A 21,580-nucleotide genomic window follows, 5' to 3' on the forward strand; every position below is an offset into this window, starting at 1 on the left:
CAGGACAAAAAATACTAGTTTAGTTATCAAGCAAAGTCAAGGACCTCTAGTTCCTCCTCAAGGACTATAGATAATATCCTAAGCCATATCTTTTGAGCTGTTTCTAGATACTGAAGCCCCCATCAGGTGGAAGAAGTTAACTACATGATGACCAGACCATAGCCAGGACATAAGCTGCCACAATTCCAATAACTGGCCTCAAAGAAATGGGAACAAACCGACCCTGGAGTTGAAGATTAACTGTACTTAAATCAATCAAGATGATGCTGATCAGACCACTGCATGACCAATTTCAAGATGACTATCAGAGCTGACCATGCTGTTCTACATGTAGTCTCCTCCCTCTGCCTACACACCCTGAAACTCCCCTTTAAAATCTCTTGCCCCCTGATTGGCGGGGGGTGGGGGCGGAGTTAGCCTTTGGATATGATTCTGCCTTCTCCCTGGGTTGCTGGCCTCTCAAATAAAGCAACCTTTCCTTTCTACCAACATTTGCCTCTCAAGTAGTGGCTTTTGAGCAACAAGCAGCCAGACTTGAGTTCAGTTACATTTTTGGGTTGATTAAGATGTTCTGGAATTAGATAGTGGCAATGATCGCACAGCATTATAAGCATACTAAATGTCACTAATGGTAAATTTTACTATGTGTATTTTACCACACTACAAAGTCTCATCTCTAATGCTAATTTAATTCATTCTCTTTTTGATAGAAGTTGAGGATCTCTCTCTCTCTCTCTCTCATGGCATATAGTTTCCATAAACAAAGAAAAACAACCCAAGTTTAAGGTAAATTATGAAGTGTTCTGTAAAATGAGCTAGAAGACTTGAAATATTGGACATCTGGTGATTTCAGAACTGGAATAGCAAGGACAAAAGCAACAGGTTTTGAAGAAATTACATATCAAATAAGTAGTGAGAAAAATTAGAATTCCTTATAAGAAGCTTAAAATAGGCAATAGTGCTTTTGCAATATAAAGTATGTGTACCAATGCATGCCTGTGAGTTATATTTTACTATCTAAAACTTGTGTATAAACAAGTATTTGTAAATAGAGCTCTGGAGGTCCTACTATCTAAATATATCCTTTGGTTAATGTTTTCAATAAACAAAGAATTACCTCCTAATTTATATTTTGAAAATTCAAATCTTCATAATTAGAAATGCTTTTAAGGAGAGAAATAGAACATTTCTCAAAGAAGTAGTTACAGGGGCTCTACTTCGAGGTAAATGAGCAGTCTATTGGACAAGAAAGCCCTATTTTTACTGTAATAACATTCATGTCTGATAGTCGGGTTGAGATGTTCTTTAGTTGCAGGATGACTCATTTCACCTGGGCTAAGAGATAAAAATATTTGTTTCTTTAGTCTGAAATGTTTATATCTTTCAAGGTAAAAGATTATCTCCCTACGGCTGAAATGACATTTGAGTAAGGAAAAAAATTGTGACTTACATGAAATTTAGATACAACTTTTAGGTAGAACTTCAAGTGGTTCTTAAAATCATTTGCAACTCTAGTTAAGGATAATTCAGAAACAACTCTAATGTTTTCCTCTTGAGGAAATTAAAATTGTGTACTAAAATGGTTTCACAGGAGGGACAGGAGAAGGAACAAATTAAGTGGAATAGTACATGTTAATATTTCATAAAATAGAAGATTCAATGAAGAATCAACAGAAAAACTCCTCCTGAAACATGAATCACACTTCTTTAGAAATAGTTTTAATGAACACCTGGAAAATAGACATGGTTATTATTGACTTTGAACTGATTGTACCCAAGTCCTAACTTGTCCAATATTAGTAAATACAGCATGTCACTGACCAAACAAGAGGACTGATGTTCCTCTCTCTACATGGGATGTAAATTGAATTGAATTCATTTCAAAGAAAAATTATTTCAATAAGTAAACTAAGGAAAACTGCTAAAAAGTTCACTGGGAAAATTTCAACCTTTTGGGAGATTAACCTTTGGGGTCACACTTGGGCTTGAGTTCTGGTTCTGCCACATATTAGCTACTGTTTATTAGTTATCTATTGTTGTAAAACCAAAACCAATTCACTTGCTCCCCTCCTACATTTGCACCTCATAACAACAATAAGTATTTATTATCTCACATATTTTCCATTGGTTAGGAATTCAGGAGTGGCTTAGCTAGGTAGTACTGGGTTTGGTCTATCGTGAGGTCGTGGACAAGATATTGGCTACAGACATCTGAAGGCTTCACTGGGGCCAGTGAATCTGTATCCAAGATGGCTCGCTTACATGGCTGTTGGCAAGAAGTCTCAGTTCTTCACCACATGGACTTCCTAGGACTTAGGGCTCCCTGAGAGTCCTTATAACACAACAGCTGTCTTCTTCCCAGAGTGAATGATCCAATGGTGTAAGACAAAAACAATGCCTTTTTAAAAATGTAGCCTCAGAAATTATACATTTCATTTTTTTAATATCCTATTGGTTATGCAAGTCAGTCCTGTTCAGTGTGAGAGGGGACTACACAAAGGGAAGAATATCAGGAGGTGAGAATCATTGGGGGCCATCTTGAAGGCCAGCTACCATAGTACCCATCACTAACTTCAGTTCATACTTCTGCCCTCTAGCCTTGTGAATAAAAGTAACAGGAAAAGAGTTCACTAATTTAAAGTTTGTGAGATCCCTTCTTCTACTTTCAGCCTGTCTTCAGGCAAGCAGTTGAAACTACTCACTTAGTCTCTCTAGGAATTCACTTTGGAGCTTTCCTCGAGATAGGTAAATGTAGGTCAAAATGCTTATAAATTGTTTTCATTTTCCTTCATTTATTCTCCTCTATGTGCTGTAACAGAGCTGGCTTAATATGCCAAAGCTTTTGAGGGTGGAGTCATTAATGTGAGATTATCGTTTTGAGTTTTAAATTTACTGCCTTGTTCTTATGATAGATTTATATGACAAGATGGTTCCTAGTGAGATTCTGTTCCTATAGTCTGTAAGTGATTAATACAGGCTCCCTAGCTCCTCAGATAAGTGCCTATGATCATATTCTAAGTTTTTTGAAAATTGAAATGAGAAGGCCAAATAGCAAGTGTTCCATGGAGATCATCTATTCTAGGTTTCCTCCTGAACTGTCACTTCCTAAATACCTGAACAAAAGAGTAAGTGAAATATATCTTATGTATGCAGTTTGGCCAGTCTATGCTATTTACTGAAATTTTTGTGAAGGTAAAGATATACAGAAAAATTTGGCCCGATGATTTGGAAGATATTCTTACTTAATTTGTGGGTTCTAAATATTGTAAAAAATTTTTTTGACAGAATAGAGCAACCACCCTCAATATATCTGATTCTTACCAAAGAAATTAATGCAACTTGAGTTTCCATTTGAAACATAACAACATTAAGAAATTCTGATTAACAGAAAAAGTTTGGGTAGGTCTCATTCTGAATTGCTTCAGTAATTTAATTTCCTATTGTTTAACTATAGAAACACATGTGAGATTTTTTTCCATTGCAGCCATAATAAGTATTTTATAAAACTCATGAGCAATGATATTCTATAGGAAAATGAAAAAAATTAAAGGGGATGGATCCCCCTACTTTCAAATTGCATAAAAATTTACCTCTGAAGAATAAAAATATAGAAGTATATGTTCTCCAAAACTAGAACACAAAACCAATAGATATCTTTTTAAATTAATGAATATATTTTCTATAATGTTACCATTGTGAAACATTCCAGAACTATATTGCCATGCCTGTTTCATAAGATCATGGAAACATGATTCCTCCCTTCTCATAGGAGTCAAGAGTAAGCTCAGCTCATTCTGCAGTAAGAACACTCATTTACAGAACCTTCATACTTCTATTGGCACCCACATTCATCCTCAAATGCAGCCTTACCACTATTAGCTATCTTGGGATTACCAGAACTAAATTCATTATACTTTGATCTCTATTTGACAACAAACACAAGAAGCCTCAGATTTCCAAGTCCTTCCTCATCACCTAATAGTTACCATCTGGTCTCCATTTTTCCTATTTTGGTTCCATTTCTTACCACTTACCAACTCATGAAACCCTTCCATTAGGTCCTCTGGAATACACAGTTCAACATCCCTTACCTCATAAGCGTCTTTGAATATTCTCTGCAACTTCTTCGTTTAACTGAAATCTAGATCTCCCATGAAGACATGATTCCCTTACAGTCTTCTCAATTTATGCCTGTTTTTTTCCCTCCCAACCCCCTTATATCACTGGGCCTGCCCCTTCTTTCCAGCTTTTTAAAATAAGCCTCATGTCTTCACGTTATATCACTAATTTTCCTTCTTGTTGCAACCATCTACCAATTCCGGGGTCAGACCTCCCACCCCAATTTCTCTAAGAATAGTTCTTTGTTCTCTATTGATATTTCTAACATTAACTGCTGTCTTAAATATTGGTGATTTAAATATCCACTTAGATAACCTTTTCAACATCCTAGCCTCACTTCCTCATCTCCTTCAAGTCTTTGCATAAATATTGCCTTCTCAGTGAGGTCTTCCCTGACCACACTATTTAAAATTGCAGTCACTACCTACACTAGTACTTGCCCTATCACTTCCCCTTGCTCTTTTCACCTTCATAGCATTAATCGCCTTCCAACGTACAATAAAATTTATGCATTTATTTTGTTATCTAGCTCTCCCACTAGAAGGCATGCTCTGTAAGGGTAGTGGTATTTGTGTTTTGTTTATTACTACGGTATCTCAGTGCTTAGAACAGTAATTGGCACATGGTAGGCACTCAATAAATATTTGTTGAGTAAATTAATTAGTGAATTAATGCCAAGATGTTTCAATATTGAGAAATTTAATTTAATTTACCAATAGGTCAAAAGTAAAAATATTATATGATCTCCACAAATGTTAAAAAGGCATTTGATCAAATTTACCATCTATTCCTGCTTACAACTCTTAATAAAATCAGAATAGATGAATAGTTCCTTAACACACAACAACCCAAAAATCAGTATCACACTGGATGTGGAAACACCAGAAACATTCTAAATAAGTGAGAAATAAGAAATAATACCAAAATTTACTACTATTATGAAATATAGTTCTAGAGGTCTAACTCACGTAAATAAACAGGAAAGAAACAGGAGGTAAAATTATCAACTGAAGGAAGAACATTCCAACTGGAATGAACAGCAAGAACCAGGAAATAACTCGACATATCGAAGGAAGAGAAAGAAGGCTAGGGTGGCTAGAAGATAACAAATAAGGAAGAAAATGTGGTATTAGATGAAACTGAAAAATTGGTAGGGATCAAATCATATAGGGCCTCATAGATCAAGATAAAGAGTTTGGATTTTGTTCCAAGTGCAATAGGAAGCCATTGGGGATTCTAAGCAAAGAAGTGATGCAACCTGATTTACTTTTTAAAAGGATCTATCTAAACACTGTGGAAAGGTTGCAAAGAAGCAAGAGTGGAAGGAGGGAGTTGAATCTAGACAGGATCATAATGGTCCAGGTGAGAGATGATGGTCGTTTGAAAGATGATGGGAGTTGTGGTAGTGACAATTAGATGGACTGAGAATATATTTTGAAAGTAGAGCCAAGAAGACATACGGCTTTAAAGCAAAACAGAATGAGGAATGATTTGGGTTTTTAGGTTGCACAATTGGGTGAATGTTGTTGCCATTTCCTGGGATGAGGAAGATCAGTTAAAAAAAAAAAAAGGTTTGGGGAAGACAAGGGTTCTGTTTTGGACATGTTAGGTTTGAGTTGCCTATTAAACAAGTGGAAGATATCAAGTAAGTGGTTGGTTATATGAATCTGAAGCTCATGGGAGAGGTCAAGAATAGAGGGCTAAATAATATTTAAAGCCATGTGTCTAAATGGAAAGAGAATAGAAAAAAATGATCTTTTTCAGAGACCTGGAGAATTTCAGGCAGGAGAAGAGCCAGTGATATGGGACCAAAGGAGATGAAGAATGCCCAGTGATTTTGGAGGAAAATTAGGTGAGAGTGAGGTCATTAAAGAAAAGAGAAAAAGTGTTTCTTGAAGGAAGGAGTAATAAATAGGGTGGAATATTGCTGAGTGCTCACCCTCATGTCTTCAGTCTCTCTTTTTCTAATTTTATCCAGGACAGCTTTTCATTTTTCAGGATTGTCCCTCTTATTGCAGGATTTAGAGCATCCCTGGCCTGTGAGTACTAAATGTCATTAATGGCAATAACATCCTGTAACCTAAAATGCCTCCACCCATTTCTAAAAGTCCCCTAGGGACCCATACCATGACCACTTCTTTAAGATTTGTTCATTAAGTCTAGTGATACATGTAGGCCCTCAATAAATATTATATGAGTAAATGAATGGGTTCTTGTCATCAACAGAAAAGCATTCTTAAAGTCTCTTCTATCCTAAAAAAAAACCCAAAACCTTAAATCTGGCCTCCTCCTCAACAGCCATCTCCTCATCACTGCTCAGCTTCCTCAAAGAACAATCTATATTTGCTGCCTTCTCTTCCTCACTTCCTATCCACTTCTCAGCATTCTTCAACCCACTGTTGGTCCCCACCATGCCTCTGAAGCTGCTCTCTTCCAAAAGTCACCAAAGACTTCTTAGTCAACAAATCTAAAGGTTCCTTCTGCACCCAAATCCTGGTTTACTTCTCTACAGCAGTAAATACTATTATGGCTTTCCCTGTCTCTGGATATCCTTCTCAGCTCCTCTTCCTTTATCCATTCCTCAAATACTTGTACTTTCTCCGGTCAATCTGTGAATCTGCTTGCATGGATTCAGACGTTTCTGCCAGTTCTGAGTTCAAGGATTCTGGACCATGTAATTAAAATATTTGATGAAACTTCCTCAAAATGATATCATCAAAATGTAAAATTACTGATTTTATTACTAAGTAATATGTGTAAGACATCTTTCAACCTTATTTAATCCCTGACCTTAAGCCCATCTCAAACTCCCTCTCCCCTCACACCTCTCTCTTAATTTCTGTCTAGCTATCTATCTGTCTTTCTCATTATGGGGGACTTTTATTTTCAAGTCTACTAATTTTGGTATTATTTAAAATTTTAAATATATATAACTTTCATAACCAGAAATATATTAAGTCTACACAATTAAATTAGTTTTTGAGGGGGTATTCATCCCCCTACCATCATTATGGAAAAAATATTATGATATTAACTATAAATACATGTATATTACTCAGAGAACTATTAGAAATTTAATTGGTTTACTGTGCTGCCTGGAGGTAATAATAAGGAATTGTAATACAGCTCAAATATCCTTCTCTCTGCCACACAGTCTGATATATAACCAATCAAATAAGGTTAGCATAATTGGAAAGCCTACAAAAAAAAAAAAGTGTCCATCCTCTAGAATTTTAAATGGAAAAGAGAATCCATTCCATTATCAAGCAGCCAAATCTATTTACTCATTAGAAGTAGATGAATATGACTGTTTTAACCTTAGGAGAGAAACAAGGATTTGAGAAGCACACCATTCAAGAAACAAGTGAATTCTCAGAGGATGTGCAGACACTTTGCTCAGAATGATTGATAGTCCTTTCTGAGATGAATACATGTGATAAACGTGATTTCTGGTTGTGCCTGCCAGATGGTGATGGACTCCTATCCCATCCCTGACTCTCACCCCATTCTCAGTGAGATTCAGAGACGGAGTAAGGCTCATATCCCAGTGAGGAGGTGACAATGAAAAATAAAAACAGACAATGGCTTATTTTTAAAGTCACAACAGAATGTCCCCTTATCAATATAGATTCATTATAGTAGGAGCACCAAAATATTATGTATCTATTGCAGCTCAAAAGAAGTATCAAGTTATCTGCAGGCTTGTCCCTGCTCCCAGAACAATTGATGGGCCATTTGGCAGAATATCAACAAACACAGCCCGATTCAATTTTGGATTTTAGAGAGTGTGATGTTAAACACCTATGGGTGAAAGTGGAAATCCACTGATCTATTGCACCCATCCCCCTTCCTGCTACCAATAGGCCTATGGGGAAGCCAGGCTATCTCCCTACATAACTTTGATACCTAAAATTCCTTTTTCGATACTCCCGAGCTGCACCCGAGAGGTCAGGTACCTAGTCATCCTTGCTTCTCAGGTGCAGGCAAGTTCCCATTCTTCCCACCTTATTTCTGTGACAGCTTTTTAGCTTCCCCATCATTGTTGTTTGTATCTCTAAAGCCATGCCACAATTTCAGCCTCATTTCATTGAGCTGATTATTCTTGGTTTTCAATACCTAGCCTGGAACTGGAGTGAGAATTTACAGTGTCTCTGAATTCTGTCTCTGTTGTTGAGTCCCTCCCGTGGGTCATTTAGTCTGTGCTCAGTTAGTTCCATTTCTGCAAGTTTCCTAGTATCCCCCTCAACACCTTCCCCTCTCCAAACATATGCATGCCACCTAAAAACAGTGCTACTTCATTCCAAGCCTGATGCAAAGCCAGCACTCTGTGATAGTATATTCTAACCCCTAAAGAGAGTAAACACCCACTCTGAAAATCAACATCCCAGTCTCTGTCTTTGAATTCCATATAGATTTGTATTTCTAACAGCCTGCTGGACACATTCAACAAGATTTTCTACAGGCACTTCAAAACTCAATATAACCCAAACTTAACATTTTTCTCATGGAACTTTGTCTTCTTTATTTTGCATTCCAAATCTGACCCCCAAGCACAAACAAAACCACCCTTTGTTTACTCTCATTCCAAAAGTAATAGTGATTGTAAAAAACATAGGAAATTCAGATGAGCAAAAAGAAATAAAAACCATCTCTAAGACTACCATTCAGATATAAACCATTTTACCTTCCCATATCTTGATTAATGCATCACCATTCACCTAGTCACCCAAGCTAGAAATGTGACACCTGTTTCCCCCTTACATACCACATTTGACCACTGTCTAACTCCTATCAATACTATAGTTGACTCTTGAACAACACTGAGTTCCTTTGAGCAATGCGGGGGTTAGGAACTCTACTGCCCACTAAATAAAGTCCAAATTTCATGGTGTGTTAGTCTGCCTGGGCTGCCATAACAAAATACTATAGACTGGAAGTCTGAGCATGCCAGACATGCCAGCAAGGTTGGCTTCTGGTGAGAGCTCTCTTTCTGGCTTATACACGCCTGCCTTTTCACTGTGCTCACATGGCAGGGAGAGAAAGTAAGCAGAGCAAGCTCTCTGGTGTCTCTTTGTATAAGAGCACTAATATCATTACAAGGGCCCCACTCAAGTGACCTCATCTAAACCTAATTACCTCCCAAAGGCTCTAGTTCTGAATACCAATCACTTTGGGAGTTGGGGTTTCAACATATGAATTTGGCAGAGGTGGGGGGAGGACACAATTCAATCCATAGCACATAGTAACATTCAAAGACTTTTACAACTATCTGTAAGCTGGCTATTCTGCTTTATCTTTTATTACTCCACACCAGTGCATTCTGGGGTTCCAAGAACAGTACAAATAGCTCTGAAAATATATCATATACTTTCATAGCACTATGCCTTTGCTCATGCGGTTTACTGTGCTTAGACAACTTTTCTGCCCTGACAAACTGTTATGTCCTTCAAATGTCATCAGATGCCACCTGTATTGTGAAGTCTACTTGGATTTCCTCTTCGTTGTGCCATTTTGTGGAAGATAGGTGCCCCTAACTCCCTTTTTGTGTTTGTCTTTTTGTCACTTTGCACATACTCCTATCAAATTCAAACTGCTTGGGTTCAAACTGTAGTGTTGCCAGAGTCTAGATGTGTTACTTAATATCCTTGTGCTTCAGTAATCTCATTTGTAAAATGGGGATAACAGCACTTATTTCACAGAGTTTTGGTGTGGGGATTGATGAGCTACTATGTACAAAGTTCTTAGAAAATGCCTGGCACATAGTAAGCATTATATAAATTGTTTGCTGTTATTATTATTATATCATGTTTGGTGAACAATCAGGATAACAACTTTGATTTTTGGACTGTAAATGTACAGAAGTGGTTCCACTATGGCACTCTGGTGACCTTGTACTATCCACACAGGCCTCATAGGCAAGGCTCAACTGCAGTCCGCCCCAGGTCTTGGCAGAACATCCTGTGATCCTCCTAGAACAGGGGAAGACAGGCAGTCTTGTGAGGAGATGCCTCAAGGCTGTCTCTTATCTGCCTTTATACCTTGTGGGAGGCTCCCTATCTTGCAGGAGGCTGCCATGAAGTTCCAACAGAGTGTAGGACTTTCCACCTCCCTTCCCCTGGGTATAGATGCAGGCTACAAAACAGCTTAGCTGCAGTCTAGAGTTGGTTCTTCAGCCAAGAATGCCTCACTGCTCATGTCACCTGTCATCTGGCCCCTTCAGTTCAAAGTCGTCCTGTGAGGCAAAGGGACATGGGGAGCTGACAACATGCTGATCTTGCTTACGCTGTCTATGTAAGTAATAAAATACATCCTTTGGGATTCATTGTTTCCTTATTGGATGGATCTATGAAAGTCCACACTGCTGCTTATGGACTGCTTGATCTCTTAACAGTAAGCGCCTGAAGAGAAGGAGAACCTTGTATCTATTTTGTTCAACACTGTATGTTAAGAATCCGGCCTATGGTAAATGCTCAATAAGTATTTGTTGTATTTTTAAAATTACAGAAAACAACGATAAATACGTTTACTAGGATATATATCAAGTCTATGATAGTAGAAGCCTTGTGGGGAGGGATGGAGACTGTGGAAGATGAAAGAGAAAAAAATATAAAATGCAATACAATACAATTAGACAGGGCCATTCTACTCATGAGGTTTAAAGAAAAACATGCATATCACCTAGAAGGAAGAAGCCTTCTAGACTCTCTTATGTTAGTATTTGATACCTTGCAAGCTTGACCTTATTTTCTCAACTGTAATATAAGGAGGAAAGTCTAGATTAACATCTTTCAAACTGTGTTCTAAGGAGCCCCAGTTTTCTCCTAAAAGCTGCCTCACGGATGATGGCACCCTTTTAACCAGGGCAGTAGTACTTTAATTTGTTTTATATGTTGGGCTTTCTCCTAGAATTTTGTTTGAAGAAAAGAGTAGGCAGCTAAAAACAAAACAAAACAAAACAAAACAAACCTGCAAACCACTGGCCTAGTTCTAGCTCTAAAATTAATGTACAGCATGATGACAATAGTTAACAGTACTGTACCGAATACTGGGAAATTGCTAAGAGAGTAGATTTCAGGTGTTATCACCACACACATACACACACACAAATGGTATGTGAGGAGATGATATGTTAATTAGCTTGAATGTAGTAATCATTTCACTATGCATAGATATATCAAATCATCATGTTGTACACTTTAAATATATACAATTTTTATTTTAAAAATAAAATGCCTAAATATAGATTACAGGCAAGGGAAGCTTGGTAGCTACAAACTCAGGAGTAGAGTAGCAGGCATAATTTGGATAATGGAGCTCTTTGGGTTGGGGTTAGAAGGAAAGAATGGAAGGTTTGCTGAAGACATACATATTCGTAACTCAGCATTTTGTTTAGGACAAACACTTTGATTTAGGTCTCATAAATCTAGCTTTCTTATTTGGAGTATGGGGAGGGTGAAGGAAAGGGTGGGGCTCTTGTAAATTTTTAAACTCCCGAATCAATTCTTGTATTTAAACAGGTTGATTGTATTCCTATTACCTTCCTCAGCTTGAGCAGAGGTCTTCTTAAAGTCTCTGGGTTGGATTGTTACATATAGACCAGGTCCAGGATCCAGATAACATATTTAGCCAATTCTAAGGTGCAATTTTCCTCACATTCTAATGTTTATTACACAGTCAAGGTGTATATTTACTGAGTATACTTATTTTTCCTTTGTTACTAAATAAATGGCACATGTACAACTTGATGATGTCTTAGAGTTGAGAAAATGCCATATTATTAACAGGAATAATAAGCTTATAAATTTGCACAAGAAATATTTGAGATGAGGTCAATAACCTCTTTAGTCTGAGTCTTCCCAGTGAGGTTAAGCAGTGACAGTGGATGTCATCATTAATATGCCTACAGGATAAAATTCAAGCTACAAGTCTGTCATTTCTTTCTTTTTTGAGAGACAGCTTACCAGTGCACTACTGTCTACAATTATTCTTTATTCTTGTCACACTCAGTCCTAACTCAAATAGGCCATGCTATTTTATGCCTGGATACCTTTCCATGTGCTCTTACCCCTGCTTGGAATGGCCTTCTTAGAATGTTGTCCACCTGAGAAATCCTGTCTACCCAGTGCTGATCCCTTTTTGCTTTATGTCACCATGTACCTGGCATATGCCTTTATGCTTGCCATACTGAACTGCAATGATTTGTTAGGTGTCCATGTCCTTAACTGTAAATTCCTTGAGGGTAATTGACTGTTTCTTATTTGTCTTTGTATCCCTAGGACTTAGGACAGGGCCTGGTATGTAGTAGTTATTCACCAAGTATTTAAAGACTGAATGTATGAAGAAAAAGAAAGAGAAAAAGAATGCTATACATGTGGTGAATGCCATAGCACCAACAAATATTTCATTTGTTCCTGGCATTCAAAGGTGTCCCCATCTTATCCAAACCCTCTGAACTCCTGGTAAACTTAAAATTGTCAACACTGAGTCTACTTGTTAATAATAAAGTGACTATTTTTATGTTAGTTTTATCTCCCCAATCAATTATAAGTTCATTAGAGAGAGGGATCAAACCTTTTTCTGTACATACCTGTTGAGTTTTAGATAAACTGTGTACTCCTACTCTGAGGTGTGATTTAGTTTCCAAGATTCTTCATTCAGCCTACCTTTATTATTAATGCTAGTAGCAAGTTGTGTGAGAGAAATGAAAAGGCTCACAACAGTTTTATTTATTTAGGGCCTAGAATTTCTTTAGAGTTTAGAGCAATCTGCAATACCAGACATCAAAAACAGTTTTACAGTCATTTAAGAGAGAGAAATTTGAATATTACTGGTAAAACCCTGGGAGCTAATTACTTCAAGATCACTTGAAACCTTAGCTCATTAGAGTTTGAAAAATCTCCTGAGGTCCTTAAAGACACTATTCCCATCATGTTACTTGATCCAATTGAATGTCTTAGATTTAGCTAATAAGAGAAAACCTGAAGTTTATGCAAAAGAGAAATTCCATTTATCATTTGCTTAAGAAAAAATATTAAACATCTCCTATGGGCACCTCAGTACTCTATACTGTAGAGGGTTGCTAAGAGAGGGAGGGAAAAATACAGATGCAAACCCCTGATCTCAAAAAATAAATCCCCAGCACCAAACACCAAAATTAGTAGTGTATATTGCCCAAATGAGTTGCAGTCCACACTCTTGGTTAGGCTCAGACTTTTCAGTAAGATCATTATGAAACTTACATAAGCAAAAGTAAGATAGTCACATTGATATTGTTGGTATTGCTATTGTCATTATATAGAAACAGTGGTTTGGCAAAAGATGCTCTCCAACATGCTATAATGTTATTCAGATAAGGAAGCCAGGTAACATTTTAGATGCATTTTTAGACCTTTAAGTCAGTAGTTCAGATCTAAAATTTAAGGAAAAAAATCCCCTTTTAGATCCCCCAATGTAAGCTGAGTCATTAAAAGAAATACAGATATAAGAGATAAGACAGATTCAGGGAAGGAAATCTTTCATTTTAATTGACTGTCACCTCATCAGAAATTAATAACCAATCACATGACATGTATGGAACAGAATTAGGATGAAAGAAAAATGCATCCAAACAGATTGGGCAGTTTTATTCGGACTAGAAATAGTGTTATGTCATATGATTCTATTAGGTTTATTCATAAATCTTAGCCACATGTGTAAATTCAGTTTATTTTGTACATGTTTACCAATTTTAAACTGTGTATCCTATTATTCCCTCTGTACCTCAAACATAGCAACTACTATTTTTAAAGAGTTTATAGCCTTGCTGATGGTATTATGAATACAACAATCAATTTAATTATAATGATCATATGGAAAACGGGAAAGATGGGAGAGGCTTACCAGTAGATCCTTACAACACGCAGTTGAAGCGTCCTTTCTGGTCAATCCCAGGAACACATCTTCAGTTCCCACCTGCTGTTTGAATAGAATTTCATATCTGAAAAAAAAGTCAGTGATACAGAGGCTCAAATGAAAGAGCAATTTCCTGTTGCAGAGCAGAAAACTAGGAACTTATGAGGATGTGCTATGACAGAAAAAAAAAAAGGCAAGATAAATAAAGTCCTAAAAAAATAAAGTTTTTCAGGCAAATAGCAAAACATAAAGGAATAAAAGTCTGGAAATTCAGTCAAAAATCCCTCACCCTGTAAAGCAGGATTTAGGTTGTATACTCTTCTTTTCTAAAAATAAAGCTTAACTATTTCAGAGCTATACAAAAAATAGATTGAGGGAACTTCTAAAAAGATTCTAATAAGAATATAAGTAAAAGAAAAAAGGAAGGTCCTTTCCTAGAAAACAATGGCTCAGAAGAATAGTGGGCCCATAGCCCAGGGTTTGATGGATAGACAGAACCCTCCTCTGCTAAATTTAAGCACAGAGTAGAGTTAGAAAATCCAAGTTTAGTACTCTTTCTGTCATTAACTGTAGGATCTTGGTCAAGTCAAAAACTCATGTGGTCTCAGCTTCTGGATTTGTACAATTTATGGGAGGGGGTGGGTTTGAACTAAATGATCTCTATGGTTTTTTCCACCTCTAAAATTACATAACAGAAAAACTGGTAGTGTAGTCAGTACAGCCACAGCTATAGTGTTTAGAGTCTAATCCTAAATAATTCTTAGTTCAGGTTTTCTTGGTATTTTGCCACACACGTGACAAGTTCACAAATATTTCCTTGCCTGTAAATTTGGGACCCTAGGGATAGAATGGTTTATAGAAACCTCCAGCCATAATGTACTCTATCTTTTTAGATGGAATGAAGTAAGCAAACATTTACAAATGACCTTTTCTGTTTAATTCTACTCTAACGAAGACGTGGTAAATCTCTGGATAGGAAGAAAAAGGGACTACATTGAACTTCTAACCACTTGTAAATCGGATTGTCCAAGGATGAAGAAGATTTCTCTGAGCTGGAACAAGACTAACAGTAAGTAGCTATTTGAGATGGGACACTGTTTTCTTAACAGACTTTAACATCTACCAGGTATTTACAAAGGTGAAGCCAGGTTAAAACAAAACAGAAAGATATTGATCTATATGCCCATGATGCCCACATGGATTTGCTCTAGCTGCCATGCTGCTCCTCACCCCGAGACACAATTTTCTAAGTGCCTACTGTTTACATTTGCCTGGATGTCCCAAGGCACCTTACAGGCCACACACCCAAAACCAAACTCACCACTTACCCTCCACCTACATTCCTAATCACAGTTAATGGTTTCACTGTTCACCCAGTCAGCCAAGCTAGTAATCTCAGCATCATTTCTGATGCTTTCCTCTCATTCATTATATCCAATAAATACCAAATCTTCCTTCAAATACCTCTCAAATAAAGACCCTCATATTTCTCTCCAAGGCCAGTGACTTAGTTCAGGCCCTTATTTTTTATTTGGCCACTTGGGCTTCTTCTTTGATGATCTCCCTGTTAACGTTTTTTTACCCATCTTCTTCTATCCATGGGGGCATTTTGAAATGCATTTGCATAAGATAGAAAAATAAAGATTAAAAAATCTTATAAAGCAATTTTCTTCATATCCTGAGTGGAGGTCTTATTCACATAAAGCTTTCATGGATATTCTTTCTATAGAACATCTCACATCAGGATGGAAAGTAAAAATTTACTCAAATCTGGAGTTTGCCACATATGGATGCTTGACGTCCATTAAACTATATGAGAAACAAATGACAATTCTTAGCCTTTCATAGGGATATGTGGACACTTAACCTGAGATTTACTCCCTTCATATTTAAGATGCTGACAGAAATATTTTAAAATCCCCTTTGAATTCTTTTGTTTATGAGGTTTATGGTTTTTTTTTGTTGTTTGTTTGAAAGCTGGATACTATTTTCCAGTTAATTATCTTCAGTCTGCCACTGCTTCTATTTTCAGAACTGACATAGCAGATAGAACCATAGGGTTTTTTTTTTAAACATTGGACACGGTTTTACAGTCAGAATTAGAAAAGTTCTCAGATCCCTTGCCACAGAAGTCTTTAAGAAATTATAAAGTACATTATAATTTAATAAATATTGCCTTTGTTTTTCAAACTGTTCTAATATTCAATCAAGATTTTATTTTAAAATATATACATTTAAAGCTTAGTGTATTTAATCATTAATTTCAATTATGGATGTAAACATACTTTAATCCTTAAAAGTATGAGTGTTTTCATTTATTAGTATGAAAGGCTTTTTATGATAATAATTCTAACTTTCATATTTATAATTCCTATTGAAAAGGCTACAAAGCAAGCCTTTAATCCTGCTTGCAAAATATACTAAACATAATCCTAAAATAACTGGTAAATAAGTCCAGGTAACAACTGATAATTGGAGGGAGAACATAGCCTTTTACTGAAATTGTGGAACACTGAGTAATTAAACGCAGGTCTTTGACACATAAACATGGCATAATAATTTAGTCTGTATGAATGCTTGTAATTTAATGGGCTGGTTTTACCTACTGTTAGTTCCACATTATACAACTAAACTACATTAAATATAAATCTATAATGGAAATGACTGTGTTTTTCATTTTTTGTTAGATAATAACTGAAAGGAAGGTATTATGATTTATTATTTGTTTCTGCTCTAGAAGGGGAAAAAAATCATCAATTACACATGGCTTCTGTGTGTCACCGTAGTTTTATCTTTTATGTGGTAGAAGTCACCTTATGAATCTTGTCTTAAATAGAATGGTATCAGAGGACACATCTAACTTAAACCCCTAAACACGTTCCCGGCTTCATTTGACTTACTCTGGTGTTTCTCTGACATCCCACATGTCGTGGTGCTCTGCTCCTTCTAGAACCTCCTCTGGATTCCAGATGTCCTTCGTATTTTCATTGCTGGTTTGAGGGATGACTGGGAAGAAAGGGAAGATAAAGCTGAAGCTGTTGTCTGTTTTACCTCTTGAAATTGCTCCTGTTCCTCTTCACACTCAGTTTGGGATCACTGAAGTAAAACATTTTCTATTTGTAATCACAAGCTTCTTTTTTTGGTCAAAGGAAGCTAAATTAGTAACAACTGACTTAGAAATCTTAATTAGTACACAGCCAATACATTGAAGAATTGTAATAATAATAATTGTAGAAAGTTTGGAAAAGACATATAAATAAAAGAAGAAAATTAATCTACAATGCAACTGCCATGATAGTCAATGATAGCATTCTGGTGGATATCTTTCCAGTCTCTCTCTCTCTGTGTATACATGTATATACACATATATAATATATACATATTTAATGCATAAAAACACTGTATATAAATTATGTATCATGTATAACATATATGCAAGGAAATATTACACATTTTTCAGAAACATAAATAGGACCATATGTAAAATATTCTTACATAAAAGAACAAATCAAATATACAATCTGATTTGGGGGGAAATGTTTTATTTTGCATTGTGTTTTATTATATAAAAGCCCTTCGATACCTTTTCCACACTGTCATAATTCTTAAAAAACACTATCAGTTAAAGAAATTGAAAACAATAGAAACAATGATCATTTTTTAAACCAGTATTTCCCTCATGTAGACATGAGCTATAAAGAAAATCTCTGTCACTTATACTTTATGTTAAACTGAGCACTTGCCTGGGTTTCTACATGTCATCTTTAAATGTTTCAAAGTAAGTAGGCATGCAAAATCCCAGCTTCCATTTGTTCCAATTATTGGGGCAGCAAATGGACCCACGTTAGGTGTAGAACATTATTTTGAGCCTTTTTAAGCATTCCCAGAAATGCACCTGATTGTCAGGTTTTCAATTCTGCCAGTTCTTTTGAAATGCTCTGTTTCTAACCAGCATGGGCTTTGTAAAGCCTAATTACCGATTTATATATAACATTTCACATATGACTCATTGTTCTCAGAATTTAGAGATTATTAGACCAATATTATCAGAAATATAGGCAGCACAGAATTACATCCAAATTTGAACTAGTCTTCCATGGAGTGAATATCTTTTGAATAAGGCAAATAGACTCTTGAGTATGTAGAACAATAATAACTGAAATTTTAAAATCATCCGCTCAGACCTCATTTTAGTCATTATTTTAAACATTTTTCCAGATAAAATCTTTTACAATTACCTAAATTGATGAAGGTACTTTACTTCCTTTCCCTGTCCACCCTCTGGTAACTGTGATCATGACCATTTTTTAAAGATGTGTAAAATGTTCAACTCTGTGAAAATGTATAGGCCAAAATGCTCAGAAAACATCCCAAAATATTTATTCTAGTTTATTATACCTGTGACTTTATATGTCACCCTGTGGGCTTAATTTATAAGCTTTCAATGTAAGATAAAGTTGTGTAGTTATTTGTTTTATTGTGTTCTCCAAGAGACTATTAGCTCAATGGGGGCAGGGACCCTTTCTATTTTGATCCCCATTGTAGTCTCAGAGATGATGATACTACCTTATACATAATAGGCTCTCAATAAATATTTATTGAATGAATTCATGAATGAATTCTATGAAATTACCAGAATACAGCAGCCTAGAAGGTGAAGAAGCTAAGCATCTTGGTAACTAGACCTTAAATAATAAAAAAATCATCTAACCACATGTGACTTTCTTGGTTTTCCACCTTAGAAAATATTCCAAAAATGTGAATAATTCAAGACAAACTAATTTGCATTATTAGAAAAGTGACTTACCTGCAACAGTAGAGCAAAAACGGCCTCTTTATATGTAAATAGATGTCCATTGTTCCCGCAATTATTTGAGTTCATCTTTGATAAGTGCTAGTGTTAGTCAGTATTACTCTCCCTATAATTTTGCTCCCAAAGAAAAGATTATACTGATTATGCTGATCTACATGCCTTATTAAATAACGTACTTTTGAGCTCTTCTCTTTTTGGTGGTCCAATATTCCCAGGACCCATGGCTCCGACAGCAGATGAACTATTTGCCTGGAGGAGAAGAAAAGTCCAACATTCTGTAATTACTACATGTATAACTTATATGACCAGTAATAATTTAAATTTGATAAGCTTTCCATCTAAAATTTCATTGAGCTTCCTAGTTTAATTTTAAACTATCACTGTTATACAACCGAGAGACAGATGTCAAGTATTATTTTGAATGTTTTCCTTGTCCTTTCAAAAAGTGTTTGGTTTAATAGACTGTAAGGCAGAATTGATCTTTGGTCAGACTAAATCCCAGTTCCTGCCCAGTGAATCATGTTCTCCTGGGGATATGGGAATGAGCCACATTCATCTCTTAGCAGGTTAAAATCAAGTATTAGTATAAGAGCATTGACCCCTCGGTTTTCGCAGTTGTATGGTCATAGTTAGATGGGGGACAGAAGTATGGAAAAGTTTTATAGAACTGAAAACAAACCACTAAACAGAGTCTAAGTATTTAGACATCAAACAACTCATTCAAAACCTTGATAATAGCTTTTACTTTTTTCCACTGTGGTGTGAAACACTTCTTTGTCCCACCACCTCACAACACTGAACTAAACAGCAACCCCAAATTAACAGTGTCAAATACATGGTAAAACACTTGAGTCTTCATGCAAGCTCAGGTTTATTTTGCCATCTTCTGTACAAGTACACACATCCCCACAGGACTGCCCCTGGCTCACCAATAGAAGAACAGTTTTCTTTTTTCAACTAAGTATAATACACACTACACCATCAGCATAGAGGCAACTACCTCATTGGTCCCTGTCAGGGGTTCTTCACTATTTCAAGAAAATCCCCATTCTTTTACTAATTGTTCTTGCTGATGTCAGACTCAGCAGTTCCAATTTACTTCATTGCTGGCAGTCAAAAATTCTTATCTCCTTGGATCCAGGCCAACTAGCACCTCTAATTCTCCTTTCCCAGGTCCCTGCCCTTATCTCCCAAGATTTCAGGCAGGTACAAAATGTGTAACATCCCATTTGGGCAAGAGGAATAGTGTCCATCCTTGAAAGTTGGTGGAAAAGCTCACTTGCGTCTTTATTATGCTAAATTATTCCAACAGCTATAAATTAAAAATTAATCTATAACATCTCAACAGTTTCTAAGACAGTAACTACTCCTTTGCAAAAGGTGCTTCTAAAGTGCTATGTCTGCAGTGAAGGTGTTACAGGCATTTTAATGTGAAAATCCCAAGACAATATTCTGTACATTTTTTTCTTTTTAATCACTAATGTCATATAAACTTGCAGTGCTTTTCTTAAGTTATTATTCATGAGAATACTAATAATACTAATAGTTAATCAGGGTAAAGCATTTCTTGGAACATGAGGGCCTCGGGTTTTGTTGAGTGCTTCCTTCTGCAGCAAATTAAAATCTGTAGAAATAAAAACTTGACCATTCTTGACAAAAATTGATATGCTCTCCATGGACAGTGATGACTGGATCAGTATATCAGAACAGAGGGGGAGTTTCAGTTTATTAACTTAATGAAAATACATGATTAAAAATAAAATTTTCAAGTGAAAAGATGGATCAGGATAATAAAAACATTAAAAACCATCTGGCAATTGTTTCTATAAGAATTATCATTTCAGTCTCTACCATGAAACTACATCCAATTATCTGAGCCATTTATCATTGCCATTCACACCACTTTGCAATATGTAAGAGTGTTAGAACACCCTTGTTACATTGTCTATGAAGAGTAGTGAACATTATGTCCCAACGTCTTAAGGTCTCTTTGTGAGTTAAAAAACAACAGGCATGCTCTCTTCCCAATCTCCCACATTCTTAACAATCCATGGTGAGGAAAGTATAAATAAACCAATGTGTACGCAACAGTTCTAAAATCTTTTTAGTGAGTGTATTTTCAGAAACACATCACTCTTGTAATCATTCCCCAGTTCCCAAGATTAATACATGTTAAAAAATGAAAAGCCATTTTTCTCCTGGAAAATTTAATAGTTCATTAGAAACATTAATTATTCTCCCACTGTTCTGATACTCCAGTTCCATATCCTCTAACGATATCTGTACTGTGGTGTCCGAATGACCAATTATCTCAAAATTGCTTTTAACTCAGATATACAGCATCATACATTATTATAGTAATTTTCCTCTATAAATTGTACAATTTGGTAGAATGATTCTAGTCCCTCTATTCTCATAAGCACTCATCCTTCCCCTGGAAACACCTCTAGATGCAAATAAACATCTCTAGATATAAATGCCAAAGGAAACAGGCTTTGTAACCAGGGTAAATTCTTATCTCTGAATCTGTTCCAGTTACAAGTTCCACTTCCCTTTATTCAAGATCACTGTTTCTCAAATATTTACACTTTTTCTATATGACATAACCTTACCTTTCCCAGGATGTATCATTCTATTTCAGTTAAGGTAGCAAAAATGAGTTTGCCTTCCCAACCTCATTGATATATTGCTCTTAACTTTTTCTCCTGTGTCCTATTTGGTGTATATAATCAGTGCTGTTACTAACATCCTGATTTT

The 21,580-nt window shown here is 36.1% G+C and overlaps 2 protein-coding genes across 3 annotated transcripts in view; one reads left to right on the forward strand and one right to left on the reverse strand.

Moving 5' to 3' along the window:
- The window catches only part of DNAAF6 (dynein axonemal assembly factor 6), a 36,596-nt gene that overhangs the window by 7,340 nt on the left and 7,676 nt on the right, over nt 1-21,580 (reverse strand). For both annotated transcript variants that reach the window (XM_074359153.1, XM_010946119.3), the window contains exons 3-5: nt 19,000-19,072; nt 16,911-17,016; nt 13,999-14,095 (exon numbers count right to left, since the gene is read on the reverse strand). In XM_074359153.1, the coding sequence (XP_074215254.1) occupies nt 13,999-14,095; nt 16,911-17,016; nt 19,000-19,072 (276 nt within the window). The remainder of the gene's footprint in view (nt 1-13,998; nt 14,096-16,910; nt 17,017-18,999; nt 19,073-21,580) is intronic.
- Nucleotides 10,389-21,580, forward strand: part of NUP62CL (nucleoporin 62 C-terminal like) — a 79,308-nt gene continuing 68,116 nt past the window's right edge. Inside the window, exons 1-2 of the mRNA XM_074359150.1 lie at nt 10,389-10,410; nt 14,966-15,079. Of these exons, the coding sequence (XP_074215251.1) occupies nt 15,043-15,079 (37 nt within the window). The 5' untranslated portion in view covers nt 10,389-10,410; nt 14,966-15,042. The remainder of the gene's footprint in view (nt 10,411-14,965; nt 15,080-21,580) is intronic.

This window comes from Camelus bactrianus, chromosome X (assembly GCF_048773025.1).
Source record: "Camelus bactrianus isolate YW-2024 breed Bactrian camel chromosome X, ASM4877302v1, whole genome shotgun sequence".
Taxonomy (NCBI): Eukaryota; Metazoa; Chordata; class Mammalia; order Artiodactyla; family Camelidae; genus Camelus; species Camelus bactrianus.